The sequence below is a fragment of the Carassius auratus genome, chromosome 19, assembly GCF_003368295.1.
Source record: "Carassius auratus strain Wakin chromosome 19, ASM336829v1, whole genome shotgun sequence".
Taxonomy (NCBI): domain Eukaryota; kingdom Metazoa; phylum Chordata; class Actinopteri; order Cypriniformes; family Cyprinidae; genus Carassius; species Carassius auratus.
The window spans coordinates 14,080,462-14,097,961 of NC_039261.1; the positions used below are offsets into that span (position 1 = coordinate 14,080,462).

The 17,500-nt window shown below is 39.2% G+C and overlaps 1 protein-coding gene across 2 annotated transcripts in view; it reads right to left on the reverse strand.

The window, feature by feature from the left end:
* The window catches only part of LOC113119500 (dysbindin), a 47,106-nt gene extending 36,780 nt beyond the window's left edge, over positions 1–10,326 (reverse strand). For both annotated transcript variants that reach the window (XM_026289031.1, XM_026289030.1), the window contains exon 1: positions 10,062–10,326. In XM_026289031.1, the coding sequence (XP_026144816.1) occupies positions 10,062–10,104 (43 nt within the window). In that variant the 5' untranslated portion in view covers positions 10,105–10,326. The remainder of the gene's footprint in view (positions 1–10,061) is intronic.
* Positions 10,327–17,500: the final 7,174 nt, after the last annotated feature.

Below are 17,500 nucleotides of genomic sequence, written 5' to 3' on the forward strand. Positions count from 1 at the left end.
AATGAATGAATGAATGAATGAATTGTGTATAATGTATTTTTTAGATCTGGAGGCCACCTTAAAGGCTTGACTCAGTTAGACTAAAATATACAGAGGTTAAAGGCTTGATAACACAAAGTTTGTCACAAAAAAATCAATTAACTGAGTGAAAATGATCACTTATAAAAAAGGCTTTCTGACTTACTCTGATTAAAAATACTGTTAAAATAAACGTATTTGTTGCTAAGACAGTCTCTTAATATCTCATATAATAGCTCTTATAATTTACCCGAAGCAAAATATAAATTAGCACAGCATCATTCGCATAACAGTTCTGTTTTCTCCTTTTTTACAGTATGGAGCTGCATATGGAATATGGGTCAGTCCCAGTTCAACTGTTATATCTAGACATCCGTGTGTGTCTTCTGCACACTCACACACATATAATTCCCTCAGAGTGAGTCCTCCTTTTGTGCTCTCAGCCACATCCACCGCCAATTAACAGCAGCACAGATCCTACATCCCAAAAACATCCTTATCTTCCAGCTCTCATTCTGAGCATCCACACCCATTATTCCAAAAGGTTTACGTTCCCCTTCAACCTCATGCGCTGTCAGCACACTTCACTGTTCACACTGAGGTTAAGTAGTTTGAGCAGCACAAGGCTGTTTTCCATCTGAGCACCTGTTTATCCAGGTGCTCTGTGAATGTGAGCGTGCTGCTGTGCCAAACTCCCTTGACTGTTCATTGTACATGTGTTAAGCAGCTTGACACTGAATGCTATTTTCCCATCACGACTGCTTCTTTAGCAATGTTGTAAAGACATTTAACCTACCTTTGTGTAAAGAACAAAGTTGTGCAACATGAGAGCGAATTAAGATTTGTGCCCTCCCCTTCAGTGACATTACATGCTTGCTTTGTTTGTTATAACTGGAGCATTTGTTATTTTTGTTATTGGTTGCTTACATGCAGTGTGCAATATATACTGTATACTTTGCTCAGTATTTACAAATATAGAAATGGTTTGAAAGCATAACTGTCACAAATCCGGTCTCTGCTATCTGCCATCAGAGGGCTCCACTACCACTCTATTTTCCACCGGACTCCATTTCCCATAATCCCATGCACAGGAATTGATTACAAACTCACCTGTTACCCATCAGTAGACTATTTAAGCAGCACACACACACACTCACAGCTAGGTGTTGTATCCTGATTTCTTGTCCCCTTGTTTCCCTTGCCTTGCCTGACTTTTTTTTTTTTTTTTTGCTCCGCCTTGTTGTGTTTTTGACTTTGGACTGTTTACCTAGTGTTTCTGTGATTACTTGCTGCTTGCCCTGACCATTGCCCTTTTCTGGATTACTCTTTTTGTCTCGCCCTAATAGTTTAATTAGAAGACACGGCACGTTTCTTTATTTCCGTTTTGTCGCCCGTCTATGGCGTCATATAAACTTTGACCCCTCTAGTTTATCTAACTTCCTGCGGAACCGCCAAATACAAAGGTGAACAGAAACAAAGACGAGATGAAGAAGAAAAAGTAGTAGCCTTGATTGAGACTATAATCAGAGGTGGGTAGTAACGAGTTACATTTACTTCGTTACATTTACTTGAGTAATTTTTCGTGGTAACTAATACTTTTCGGAGTATATTTAAAGATGGGTACTTTATACTCTTACTTGAGTAAATTTTTGGGGAAAAATCTGTACTTTTACTTCGTTACTGTGGGCGACGCCCCTCTCGTTACTTTATCTTAATGCAATGTTATCAGTGCTTCAGTTTATTCCAAACGCGCCGTCTACTTTTCTCTGGGCAATGAGCGATGCCCATTCGCGAATGATTCATTCTTTTGAGTCAATTCTGTTCAAAGGCTTGATGAAACCAATTGGCAAGCGAGTGAATTGGTTCGTGAATCAGTTTGAATGAGTCGTTCAGTTCCCTGCCGCACGCACTGAGCGTCTGAAGCGGTTCACTCAGAGAGTTGTAACGTTTAAGATCATCAGCAGCGTTGAAAACGGGGCTATGGAACTTCACTGAATTGAAAGCAAATCTGCAAAAGCCATTATTTGCTTGCGATGGAGATCCTTATTAGATGAACGCGTGTGCTGTCTACTGTTTAACAGGTAATAACTTGGGCTACATTCGATTACAGTACTACATGATACCACCGTTACATTAGTTTGTTGTACGTGTGTGGCTTATAACAGAGGGGATTCAAGTTGAATGCATCTTCCAAAAGACAAAAAATAGCCGATTAAGATTTTATTAATTTTAATACAATCACACCGGTACGAGTATGTTCAGCGAGTCATATCATCAGCTGCTAAATTCAGATCTGTGATCGCTTGCTGGCGCTGAGCCAGAGATAGATGCGTTTTTACAGCGCTGCGCATTATAACCAATCACACACGATTCTTTTGAATGCAATGGCCAATCAGAGGTGTTCCGATGAGTCATCGCTGAAATGTCGGTGCTTCCTTCACTCGCTTACTGACTGAATACCTCTTCCTGGCAAATTCTCTCGTCAGAAACAACAAAGTGCAGATGTGTGTACGAATCTATAATTAAGATATTGATTTCACAGTGTTAACAGTTTCAGTGATTTTAATGGGAGTTTCTGAGAGTGATTGAACTCTAGACTGTCAGTGAAAATGATCTTTAATAATGTAAATGTTATTTGCTCTCTTTCTGAACAATGAAAGATTAGTAGCAATATTTATATCACATTAACTTTCAATGTTAAATTCACATTTAATATAAAGTCAGTTGTATTAAAAATATGTTATGGCATGACATCTCTGTTACTTAAGTAAACAGACAGGGTTTTATAATAAATTACATAAATTGGAGTAAAGGCTGATGAAATATATACATTTACACACACACACACACACACACACACACATACATTACATACATTTTATCTATATATCTAAATAAAAATAGGCTCCGTATATATGACCCAAAGTAACTAGTAACTAACTACTTGAGTAGATTTTTTATCCGATACTCTTTTACTCTTACTCAAGTAACTATTCAAGACTAGTACTTTTACTTTTACTTGAGTAAATATTTCTAGAATTACTTTTACTTTTACTTGAGTAAAGTTTTTGGGTACTCTACCCACCTCTGACTATAATATATTTTATTTATATTCGTATTTAAACCTCAATCAATAACTAGTTATGGATCATGATTATGCTTTGCCTGCACGTTCTGTGAAGCACAAATGCACGGGTGAAATAAATGACCCGAGATGGTTTTGGGACAAGAGAAGCTACAAGACACGGGTAAATATTGGAGTTGCATTTCCAAGATAGAGAGAGCTTCGTGACAAGCTGAAACTACAGAGAGATGCCGAACTCGCTTGCATTCTGATAAACAGGTATGCATCCATTCAGCTAACTGTATCTATCCGTATATTTTGTGAAACGATGATGTCTTGTGTAAAACGCAGACGGACTAGCTCTCATGTAAATCTACATTTGTTCCATATCTAGCTGAATAAAGTAGCTTCAAATGCAGTTCTCTAACTTGTTCGATATCATAGTATAACGTAATTATAATTATTAACGAAAGCGACCATGTTTTTTAACATATATTACTACTAGCTAGATGGAATATTGATTTGATAGGGGTCTCATAATTCATATAGACGGTTTCATCGGGCGCACGCACCTGGAAGTTAACTTCCGGTCTGTGTTGTGTCTCTCGGTCTGGCTGCAGTGCCTTCTACAAACGCAGTTAAAGTTAAAGGGGGGTGAAATGCTATTTCATGCATACTGAGTTTTTTACACTGTTAAAGAGTTGGATTCCCATGCTTAACATGGACAAAGTTTCAAAAATTAAGTTGTACATTTGAAGGAGTATTTCTGTTCCAAAAATACTCTTTCCGGTTTGTCACAAGTTTCGGAAAGTTTTTTTCGAGTATGGCTCTGTGTGACGTTAGATGGAGCAGAATTTCCTTATATGGGTCCTGAGGCACGTCTGCCGGAAGAGCGTGCGCTCCCGTATAGCAGAGCACTGAGAGCACAACAGACAATCACTGATCAGAGCGAGAGCGTCGCGAAATGTCACAAAAGGAGTGTGTTTTTGGTTGCCAGGGCAAGACAACCCTGCACAGATTACCAAAAAAAAAAATAGCATTAAGGGACCAGTGGATGGAGTTTATTTTTACAGAGCATCAACGGAGTTGTGCAAGTGTTTTTGTTTGTTCCCTGGATTTCAAAGATTCTTGTTCACAAGGCCCAGTTTGACGACGGATTTGCACATCGTTTATTTCTTAAGGATAATGCAGTCCCAACGAAAAAGGGTCACGATCGTGTGTTGGAACCGCATGCGGTGAGTAAAACTGCTTCAAATATCTCTGCCTCCTTGTTAGTGTGTCCCCCTCCCCTCCCGGAGACCCGGGTTCGAGCCCCGCTCAGAGCGAGTCGTTGCTGCTGCTGCTCTCGTTCAGTTTCAGCCGTCACAGCTTCCAAACGCTCTCAACACAAAAGCCTACTGGTGCTCGTGATTCTTTAGCTCCGCCCACACGTCACGCCTCCAGCCTGTCGTGTTTTTCCGGGAAAAACTTTTTCATCTTTCTCTTATGAATATAATAAAACTAAAGACTTTTTGGAGTTATGAAGGATGCAGTACTACTCTATAGGTACTCAAGATTAACAGGATATTGAGTGAAAACGAGCATTTCACCCCCCCTTTAAGGTGATGAGTAGACTGAAGTTGGGCTCAGGTGGCTGTGCTGTGGTATGTTAAGTACTGCACGTTTAATAATAATAATTCCTTACATTTATATGTTTAAATATCAAAGCGAGGCACAGGTGTTTTTATATCGCTGTATTTCTGAAGGAAGACTTGCATGTTATATGTCTGATAGCAGCGTATGAGCGTACCAGCTCTGCTTCGTTTACAGCTGTTACTGGGGAAACCTCTATTTCTCGCGCTTTATGTCTATGCTTTAAAACATCTCCTGTTGGCAAATAATGAATTGCATTTTCATTAAGTCCGCCTGATCCACGCAGCAAACGTTTTGTTTGTTATCAAAAAATATCTACTCTAGAGGGACATGGCTGTTGTTATTGATTCTATTTGGAAGTCTACCGGAAGTTAAGTTAGGTCCACAAAAGCGCTCATGCGCAGTAACGTTTATGTTGTTGCCGTTGAAACCGTCTATATCTCTCCTTTCGAAAAGACGTGATTGTCAAAATACTAAGTTAAAATGAGTGAGGAATGATAGGGAGCGACAGAGCGCGTGTTCCAATGAACAACAACTCCCATGAGCCTTACGCTCTTTCCCGATGTCATCAAAGTACATCTTATGTTATTATTTTGATTGAGTGACCCCTGGTGGCCAAAAATTCCATACTGCGCGTTTAAATAAAGCCTGAACATAGATCTCCAACATCGTTGTCACGCTGCCCTGTTACAATAAGGAGGGCCAGTTATGACATTCATAGTCTTCAATGGGAGTGCACAGGCTAAAGAGTACTTAAAATGCAATTTGCTTATTCAATTGTCTGATTGGTGGAGATTCTCTGCAGAATCATGGGTAATGTAGTTTTTATCCGGAACTCTGATGCTAAACATGTTTATTTAATGGTTTACCAGGTATTGCTAAAAAATAATTCCCCTATAGAGAAAATGAAGGTTTTTTTTATTTATTTTTTTACATCAGAAACTGACTGCTGCAGTGTGTGAACGATTGATATTATATTCATCACATCCTTCTTGACTCATATTTATTATTATTAGATTGGAGCATTAAGACATTTTTCCACAAAATTTGGTTTAAAAAGGCAAAATAATTATGTATATTTTTATTTGTGATATAATAACTGAACGCCATTTACTAAATTAAACTGGTTTCTTTATTATAATGTGAGAGTTCTGTTGTGTTGCACATTTTCTATGCAACAGACAGCTTTGTTGATTATGACGGTAGCACTATAATCCTCAGAGAGGATCTAGCAGCCTGCTGATGAATAATGTGAGTCAGATCTGCTCTGCCACCTTCGGGATCTAGGGACAATCAAGACATACAAAACACTGAACAAAGTTTGTGACTCATAAAATCATATAGTAGGCCAGATATGATATTTGTACTGGATAAAGAAGATATAAGGGCCATTGATGTGACTCAATAAATAGTGAACTTGCACATTACAAAAAAAAAAGAAAAAAGTTATAGAGTAGACTAAACATGACAATCATATATATCCTGTTTATTAAGGAAATTTGATGCTTTCATCTTTCTGTCAAAAATACTACTGTAATACTACTGTTTGTTCAACCTCAAAGAACACACACACACACACACACACACACCTCCAAATCCAATCCATGTCTCCAAGCTGTCATCCTTATGAAATAATATTTCATAGTTCATCAACACTGAGCAAAGGCAGGAGGAGAGAGGGCTATACAGCACACTACCAATTTAACACTACACTAATGTTTTCTGTCGCATGGTAATTTAAACACTATTAATATTTAATGTACAAGCAAGGGAACCCTGTTACACAGTAAAGTAAAATGAAGCAGTGAGGAGACAAACAAGAAGAGTTTAGAGCCTGCTTTCTGTTGATTTCAGCTCAATATTCTTTAATCAGCACCTCTGTCATCTCACTGAGTGGCTTTAGCTGTCAGCACAAACCGCTGTGTGTGAATCCAACTGAAGATTATTCAACAATACTTCTCACTTGAGCATCTCCTAAAGCCTCTTTAGGAAACATTTCACTCTGAATTTAGATTTTGTTATTATTTACTGGCACTAATGTCTTTCCGACCTGCATGACGTACTTTCTTCAGTGTAACACAAAATGAGAAGTTCGGCAGAATGTTCAAGCTGCTGTTTTCCATACAATAAAAGTGAATGGGGACTGGGGCTATCAAGCTTTAGAAAGGACCAAAAGAGCACCATGAAAGTTATCAATATGACATGTGCACTATATTCCAATTCTTTTAAAGTCATACAATATTTTATTTGAAGAAAAGACCTAATTTAAATCTTTATATCCTTCATGTCATTCATCTTCATTCAACTCTTCATCAATCCCCCTGGTTGTATACATTCAAACATGATGCATTAAGACGTATCTCATAGCAGATTTGATGTCAATGACATCACATGGAACTAAAAATCCCATTCATTTTCTTTATCGGGGAATTGATTTTTACCATTAATGTATAAATCCATAATGACAGGACGACTGTGAGCTATGAGGCTGTTAATTGTTATCAATGGAATATGCATTTGTTGAAGACATTAGTTATTCTTAAAATAATCATGTTTACTATACAAATCTAAGTGGAAAATCTACATTACCCACTTGCCCGCCCCAGACCAATGTGCTTCATCTGCCATTTCACACAGTCGATTGATGACTACCGTAATATGAGGCAAGGCAACAACTTATGGCATGATGGAGCCTAGAGAATATCCCTAAAATGCAAGATATGGGGCAAAATGTCCCGTTTGAGATTGTGTCTCATATTTACATGACATAGTTAAGAAATATATCTGCTGATTGGCTTCATCACCCTGTCTCCTCTCCACCAGTAAGCTTGTGTGCGTTGGGTGTTCTGGCACAATATGGCTGCACACTGGTGGTGGATGAGGAGATACCCCCTGACTATGTAAAGTGCTTTGAGTGCCTAGAAAAGTGCTATAGAAATGTAAGGAATTGTTATTATTATTAAATATCACACAAGCTTTAGGCTAAGTACAGCGGCATTTCATTTCTTAATCCACGTTTTGAACGAATTTGGTGAACCATTTGGTGAACCATTGGCATATGAGCAGGATTTGAAGTGGTGCTGCAAAGACCGATCGGTGTATGACATCAAAGTACCGCTAGAGCGATTCAAAGGCACAAAGAGTCGTCTGCTCTCTAAGATCTTTTGTTTCTTTGATGTCACACACCGATTGGTTTGATGGTGATGACCCGCTTCAAGTCGAACACACCTAACAATTCAATGAACCATTCATAAAGAACCATTTACTTCACTCCTGAATGAATCAGCCATTTGAACGAATCAAATTAATGAATAAACGACTCGATGACTGCCATTTTTAGTTTATTATTTAGAGTATCACTTCATTAAAGAAATAATTTCATATTTTCATAGTAATAATAATAAAATTAAGAAAATTACTTAAGTTATAGTTCACCCAACCAAAAATGACAATTCTGTCATCATTTACTCACATGGCCCAAAATAGGCTATATGTGATCAATTTTATCAATGAAAATTTTTATTGCTTAACTTATTTTTTGTAATGCCTGTTTGATGCTTTGCACAACAATGACTTTAAATGATATTTTCTGAGCAATTTCTCCAAATTCGATGTGCGACTAATTTGATTAATTAATCACATCATGGAATGAATTAGATTAAAAATATTAATTGCTTACCAGCCCTAATAAATTATATTTCCCTATAGGAAAAATGTAAGTAAACTAGTCCTCTGTTGATTCTCGTCTTATGACTCATCATTGATTGATGTACCTTATTTAAATAATATGCAAGAATGGGATTTTGTGTGATGTGTGAACATTCGGGAAATGGCCGATTTTTTTTTTTTTTTTTTTTCAGATAACTAACTCTTTGAGATCTAAATGAATGGATTAACTAACTGGCTTAACTACTTTGTGTCCAAACACTTGAAGAGACAAAATAACAATCACTTCTGGTGCTGGTTAAAAACCAAAGTGGGCTGAGGGTCATTGAGAGCAGGTGGTTTGCGTAATTGAAGATATTCTGGGATGAGGTTTCCAGGGTCTGAAAGAGCCTTGACAGTACAGTAAATCGCATTCTGAGGAGGGGAGACGGAAGGGGGGTGGGTGGGGTCATCATAATAACGTGACTTAGAGAGCTCTCCTGCACTACTACTACTACTAACATGAAAGCCAAACAGTCTCAAAGGCGGTGGATAAACGGCACATGGAGATGTGGGATTTTTTTTATGTATGTGTGTGTGTGTGTGTGTGTGTGTGTGTGTGTGTGTGCACGATATCACAGTGTGTGTCTCAGTGTTCCATCAATACTCAGTACTCAAGTTCGTCCCCTGAGGATTCTCCCTCACACAGCTTTCACACTGACTCATACAAGCTGCTATTATTCCACTCACCGCCGCTCCAACATCTTCACATGCAATGAAATATTAACAAAAGCTTTTTCTTGTGAAAAAATGCACTGGACAATGCTAGAAAGCTGCAGCTTGGAGACTCCAGTAACAGTGCTTTAAAGCAGCGCTTCTCAACTGGTAAAAAATACAAACAATGCTGATGAATAAATGCCGTCATATAAGCATACATTATTAGCATAACTAAATAATAAGGCTAATCAATGTTTACAAGACTGTGAAAATACTTTCCGTCGTTGTTGACGTCAAAGGAGTTGGCAACACATTTGGTGATGCCAAAGGTTGTGGGTCCAATCAAATTCCATTGTATTTTGATGCAAATTCATCTGTATTTGGTAGAAGCTAGCCAAACTGTGTTTCCTTAATTAAATAAAGATAAACACCGTTTTTGTTGACCACAGTGTCTTGGCCGATGAATTATTGGCTGCTTGAGAGTGTGAGATCATCAAAATTTAAGATGCAAAATAGTTGTGTATATTTCAGTTCATGATAATGTGAATACGTTTCAGCATTTGATTTAAGGACACATTTGTTTACTTTTGCATGATAAACTACATTCATTTTTGGCTACCCACCTTAAATCCAGTGTAAAATCTGGATCTGGATGCAAAAGCAATTGCAAAGAACCTCTGATTTAGTTCTAAAAGACACATCGCTAAGTGCAAGAAAGACCTATGCCTCCTTTCTCTCTTCCATCTTATTAAAACGCCATTAAGTGATTAAAAAACATCCAATATAATGAGACATCATATCACTCCACCCACTACTTCCACCCTCCAATTGGAAACAAAACATGCCAATTCTAGTAAACAACTGTTATCTGAAATCCTGATCAACAGCTGCTCTGTTCCAGCATGCACATCTTTAAACAACCCATGCAGAGTCACTGAAGCACTGCGGGTCAGAAGATACTTCATGAAAGAGAGACACTACTTACAGGAATCCCTCTTGCTGCCGCTGGTGGATGCTGGGGAAGACATCCCAGAGCCGCTGCTGAGTCTGACCAGGAGACTTGCAGTGGGAGTGTCGATTTTCGTTTACAGCACAGGCCACCCGCCACACATCCTGAACGTATAGACGAGCAGCACTGGAGGTTTAGAGACACACACACACACACACGGCCAGTGATGCTGTGGAGCAGTGCAGCATGCAGCAAGCACTTGGCTGTCTGATGGAGCGAGAGGCAGAGCACCAGTGAGTAGTAGATAGGAATGTACCACTCAGCATCTCAGGAGGGGAACCACTCAGAGAGAGAAAGAGAGAGAGAGAGAGAGAGAGAGAGAGAGACTGCATTAATAGAGCATGGAAATCATGAATAGGAAGAGGAAGAAGAACACAGAAGATCACAGAGTGAGACCAACACAAACTTTGTATTCCACAGAAGACTATACACAGAAGTTATACAGGTTTGGAATGGTATTAGGGTGAGTAAATGAAGACAGATTGTTTTTGGGTGAACTATTCCATACACATTTTTACATTCACACAGGTCAGGAAGTAATAAGTGACATGACATACAGACAAGTATTATGACCCATACTCAGAATTCGTGCTCTGCATTTAACCCATCCAAAGTGCACACACACAGCAGTGAACACACACACACACTGTGAACACACACCCGGAGCAGTGGGCAGCCATTTATACTGCGGCGCCCGGGGAGCAGTTGGGGGTTCGATGCTTTGCTCAAGGGCACCTCAGTCGTGGTATTACCAGCCCAAGACTCGAACCCACAACTTTAGGGTTGAGTCAAAATCTCTAACCATTAGGCCATGACTTCCCCAATGTGATATGCAACATGCCACTGATAAATATCAATGGCCATTTAAAAAAAAAAAAAAAAAGACCAGTATATTTTAAGTCAGAATCGATTTTTTTATATAATTTAGATAATATTATAGTATTTATTTATTTATTTATTCTTTTTTTTTTTTTTATATAAAAGTAAAATAATAACTTTTTTTGTCTTATTTAGGATTTTCATATATTTCTGTCATGACAAATCTAAGAGTTTAGCATGGTTATGTACATCACAATGTTAATGTGTTTAGTCTGGCAGAATAGTTATGCTGAGTGCTGTGAGCATGTATGACATAACCTCCATATATGACAGACCTATACAGGTGGAGCTAGGGAAGGAGAAGGGCTTCTGAAGCTATATTTAACTATAATGGAATAGCCTGTTGCACTTGAGTCTTTAATCAAGAAACTATTTTTGGCAGCAGAAAGGTGTCATTTCAGCTTCCACCAGTAGGGTTGAACAATCTCATGCTAACCAGCAAAACTTTAAAAAAAGAAAGAAAAAAAAGAGTCTCAAGCGTTGTAAAATTAAAACATGAGTAAATAATTATGAGAAACCTTTCTTATGGCCCGTCACACTCTTTAAATCACCCATTACCTGCAGATCACTCATGCACAAATTCAGTAGTTTTATTTATTTGTCAAAGGACCACAAAAACTCCACTACATGTGCCAGTTAACAATAGCATCACAGTTTGAACAATGACAGCTGCCAGTATTGGATGGATAAGCTATTATTTTTCATCAAATATGAATGATACACTCTGGCAGTCAATATGAAGCTAATTAGATATCATAACGAATACATGTAATTGGTTTGAGAGGCAGGGAGCCGCAGCTCCTCTTGATTGCCTCTCCAAATGATTGGACGCCAACTGTAGTGCCATCCCAGAGTAAATCATCTGAGAGCTCAATAAGCAGAAGATTAGATTAGCACAGCTAAACACAAATCTGTTGTTATTCAAGACAGTCCTGTACAGAAAGCAGATAACTTTATTAAAAACAAAGAGAAAATGGCTCTTTGTTCTTGTATTAGATTAATATATTTGGCAGATGCCAATAACATGCACTGATACATTTTGTACAGGTCATCCAAAAATAAAAAAAGTTGCTGAAGAATTTAAGTGATTAATGAAGTAGGTGAGAAATGTAGGTGAGTTTGTTTCTTCATCAGAACAGATTTGGAGAAATTTACAATTACATCACTTGCTCACCAGTGGACCCTCTGCAGTGAATGGGTGCCGTCGGAATGAGAGTTTAAATAGCCAGTAAAAACCTCACAATAATCAACAAGTTATCCAGACCATTTTAGTCCATCAGTTTATATTTTGTGAAGTGAAAAGCTGTTTTTGTTAAGAAACAAACCAATCATTAAGACTTTAAACTGCTGCTTTTGGCCAATATACCAGTCCATAACTCATTACAAAGCTTCCACCAGTAAAACAAATAAAATAATATCAATTTGTTCCACATCAAAATCCACAGATTTATTTAGAACTGTTTAAGACTGTTTTCAGTTTTAAATGGTTCTTGATCTATGCATGTTTCTCTCCTGATTCAGATTAGACTTTTTTATTATTATTACCAGAGAAAGTAATATTATGGATAGAGGACTCAGAAAACAGCGGTTCTCAGTGACGGATTTGTTTCTTTGAACACAAAGCTTTTCACTTCAGAAGACATGGTGTGAATTACTTTTGGAATAACGTGATGTTTTAACCAACTGTTTGCACTCTCATTCTTGACGGCACCCACTCACTACAAAGTACTGGTGAACAAGTGATGTAATGCTGTCTTTTCGAAAAACGAGACTCATTTACTTCTTGCATTGCATAAGGGTCAATACACTTTCAGCAGATTTTTATTTTTGGTCGAACTATACTTTTAAGAAATGAACTAAATTTAGATTGTATGTTGAATTGAAAAATACGTTCCTAACAAGCCCTTAAAGTCATTTAAGATTATAGTAAGCAAGTGTCATTTGTGAGAAGCACATAAATTCACGATTCACTCAAACTAATCCCTGCAGCTGCAGAAAAATCCACGTCAGGCATACAAAAGCAATGCCTCTCAATCACCATAACGTCAATAGTGACCTCAGTAGCTATGATTCTGAGTCGCCTTCAGGTGCAGCCCACATTAAAGTCTGCTGCACTTGCATTGATAGCATTATAATAATGCTGATCTCAGAAGGATCTGGGATATATATTAAACCTAAGGTTTAGCAAAGCAAAGGTTTTTAGGTAACATGATATCATACAATGTAGATCAGTCATGCTAGCATTGGGTACCAATTCATTTGGAATATGTAGCAAATAAGAACAAGAAATCGTGTTTTTAGTTGAATGGCTCATTATAACTTGTTTTCCAGACGAAACATTCACCTTCAAGTGTTGCTTTATACAAATCACTAGTGTGATCCAGTCAGGTTTTTTAGATTTACCGAGCAAAATAACTTTTTGCTAATTTTGTTGGCTGTATTCTGCTCTCTGTCTTGTGGGGAGCGCAGGCACGTGATCAACCTCACTGTGTTTCTAGAGATCAAAGGGCTGGAAAACACAGTCTAACTGGTTCCTAGACGTTTAGCCTCATGATGGATATTTACAGACACTTTTGATCAACTACAACCCCCCAGCCATCCATCCCCATATATACTGTGGCTAAATCTATTATTCATATACAGTATAGCTACAAGAAGTATAAGATAACTTTTAATATTTCAGTCTGATTTTCATCCTGCCATCATAGTTGTTATCATGGCATGACAGCATAAACAAATTGTGAGAGGAGCATAGTTCCGCATAAAATAAATAAAACTTAATCTCAAATGTTTTTCAAATAATATATTTGAATAGACATTTTAAATTAATATTAAAGTAAACTTTAATAATTTAAATGCTGCTGAGACACAGAGGAGAATGAGCTTGTGAGAATACAGGTGGATCTGTCTGAATGGTTTAGAGAGGGACTTTCCCTTTCACACTCGTAATGGCGGCGGAAGTGAGAGAGCCTCGGGAATATGATTCTATATCTTTAACACTTTCTGATACTGAGGTTAGTGCTCTGCTTGGTTTTTACCCAGGAAAACCAGGGGATATTTTAGGATGGTGAAGAAGCTAAGGCAGAGCCTTCTCAATTCTCCTGCCCTGCATATGTAGAGCTGTTGGAGGTTATGGATCACGCCACGGCAAGGTTAGACTTGCCATGAAAGTGCGCTAACAAGGTGACGCTGTGAGACCGCCTTGATGAGCATTATCTTCCTGACCATAGCCCTCCAGCTCAGGTGAGCCTTCCATTTCTGCCTGATCTCCATACAGAGATCGAAAAGAAATGAAAGAGGCTGTTTTCTTCTCGCATCCATCGGTTTTCGGCATAAGAGTTATACCTATATCGAGGCGATGCACGAAAACGGCTATGAGATGATGCCCCCTGTAGAAATAGCTTTCTTTCTGTGGGGGAGACATCCTCTCTTAATCTCCTTTCTTGCCATCTGAGCCCCTTCAAGAAATACATCTTGCTTAAATTGCAAGGCAGGCTGTGGCTTTATTATCACACGATGGTGTTTCAGGCATATCAGACTGATCTGCTAAGAGACCTGGATAGAGGCGAGGCCCTATTTACTGATCAGGTAGCCAAGCTGCGCCGTAACAAAGATCTCTCTCCAGGCTACCAAGCAGGCCACCTCTGCCATGGGCAGGACTATGGGGGCCATGGTGGTAGTGGAGAGACATCTGTGGATGAACCTAGCAGACATCGGGAAGAAAGAAAAGGCTTTCTTCTCCATGCTTAGGTTTCGCCTTCTGAACTTTTTCATATTTCCATTAAAATGGGGATCAAGAAGTTCAGGGAGTTGAATGCACGAAGGTCCAGGTCTGAGCCCAAACAACATAGAGTCCTGGCCCGTCTCGATCTGAGGATCAAAGACTGGCACAGAAGGCTAGTGTCGCGACTCGTGCTCCTCCCCCACCTGCGGGCAGGGGTAAGAGGAATCGTGGGTCACAAGGAGGTAAGCAGAACCCAAAGCCCCTTTCACACTGCACGTCGGACACGGCAAATTGCCGGAACATTGCCGGGTCGCCTTCTGTGTGAAAGCAAACACATCCCGGGATTGATTCCGGCATTGAACCCGGGTCGGGGACCTAGCAACATTGCTGGGTTCAATCCCGGGACAAGCGCTGTGTGAACAAAAGCCAGATCTAATGGCGTGTTGTAGTGATGACGCAAGTTATCGCGTGACTCTCTTACCAGCTGTTTTGAAGGAAGATCAGCGTTCGCGACAAAAAAATATGTGCAAACTGTAACGAAGCAGAGATCAGTTAGTTCCTCACTTTCCGCGCTGACGCCGAGATCGTTAGTTTGCTTCAGTGAAAGTATGACATGTCTAACCTGTCTTTTCCACTCATACATTACACATCACGCCCTGATGTCACTTGTCGATACGGGACCTTTACGGGTTGTGTGTGAAAGCACACACATATCCCGGGTAATCACTGGCAGTGTGAAAGTGCAAAATCTAGTGACCTGGGAACAATTGCCGGAACACTTTACCCGTGTATTTGCCAGAATCGCAGTGTGAAAGGGGCTTAATGTGATCCAGACGAGGCAGGATTCTCGTCCAAATCAGATCGATACCTAGGTATCTACTCGTTCCCTTTAGGGATTTTTAACTTCTGCTTTTATCCTCCCCTTCCTAATTCCCCTGTAACCACCAGCTCTCCACCTGATCAAGGTTAGGTGGAACCCTCTCACATAACAGTTGCCAATGCTGGAACTATAATGTTTTTGGCTGGTTCTATGTTCACAGCAACCACCTTACTGATGGTCCGGACTAAAAGGAATCGCCCCTTGAGCAGGGCTCCAGCACAGGAGGGTGGGTGAGTATGTAACCCTTTCTGTGTATACTGTATTAAATTGCTGGTGGCTATGTGTCTACTAATAAACTCTGTGAGTTTTCTTTGCAGTGCTCAGTTACAGTGTTTACTAAACACTTGTCAACACCAGCCATCCGGATTCATGTTCCGGTATTAGGCAGCTGAGATCACAGGTTTCTGCAGGAGCCTCCTTGATCATTAGGCCAGGCACAGCACTGCAAGTGATTCCATGGATGTCCGGCCAGGTCACCCTGAGGGGTCTCCTGGCCGCTTAGTTGTGCTGTTGCCACCAAAGTCTTCTTGTATATGCTGCCTCAGGTGAAATTTGAGCTTGCCTCTCCCATGCGGTTCAGCGCCTGTGCGATGCTTAGGAACCTTTTAGGTACTGTACCCATGCTAATCTCTGTGTACCTTCTGAAAACCACATGGTGGCCAGTGTGCACATGAACACTTTGTGCACTTTCTAAAATCTGCATGAGTGGTAAGTTTGCACGCAAGACTCTGTGCACTTTCTGAAATCCTGTATGGTAAGGGTTACGCACTCCACCTCGTTCCATTTCTTGAGATGATTAGACCTTGGTTCCTTGGGCTCCATTCGGCCAGTGTGTATCTGTTAATACACTTCAAGCATTGCATCCCCCAACATGAGAGGCTATTTGGGCAATTCTCGTGGTAGTTTAGCAGCGCTCCCCTTTTCCAAGAAGGGTCGCCTATGAGCAGGCTTCTCTGAATTTGGAGTTCTCCTCTCATATGAGACCGAGTTCTCTGTTTTTTCCCCAGAGCGCTCCAGCATTTTTTTCAGCATTTACTGTTCCCAATAGTGACCCCAAGAGGACGCAGTTCGAAGTTCCCTCGAAAGAGAACGTCTCAGGTTATGAATGTAACCATGGTTCTGTGAGTAGGGAACGAGACACTGCGTCCTCTAGCTCCCTGCCATGCTTCAGATGCAATCTTTAGACGATGAAATGAATGACGTGTTCTCCCGGTGCCTGTTTTAGTCGTGCCGGTAGTGACGTCAGAGGCTGTCGCCGGCCAACAAGTTGGTGCTTTTTCAATGTATGCTTTAGACACGGGTCACGACAAAGTGTTCCCCATAGTGACCCCTAGAGGACGCAGTGTCTCGCTCCCTTTTCAGGGAACCATGGTTACATTCGTAAACTGAGATGTTTTATTGTAGCTTTTAACAGTAAATTAATATTTTATATATAAACATTTCATCATCAGTTTATAATTTAAAAATGTTTTCTTTTTTCTTTTTATTTTAGATAAATTGAAAAAAAAATATTTAAAGAATTTAAATTTAAACTCACATGTCTTTATTTATTATACATTTTAAGTGCTGGTATTTTTAACAGTACTTAAATATTAAGTATTTTATGTTCGCAGTCACATAAATAAAATGCATGTGTCAAAACAGAATTTTAAAATATAATTTTTTTAATTCAGTTCATTTAGTGAATTTAATAAATTTTCATAGCATTGATATAAATAAATAAAATATAAAATTATATTTTTAATAAATTTATCAAATTAATTATGAATACTCTTAAAGACATCATGAAATTAAAACTGAAAATTATACATTTTTATTTCAATTTTGCATTGTTTATTATACATCATCCATGCACATCATTATAGTTTGTTTTGTTTTGTTTTTTATCCTCACCCTCTTGCAGTGACATGTTTTCTCTATCCCAATGACCTG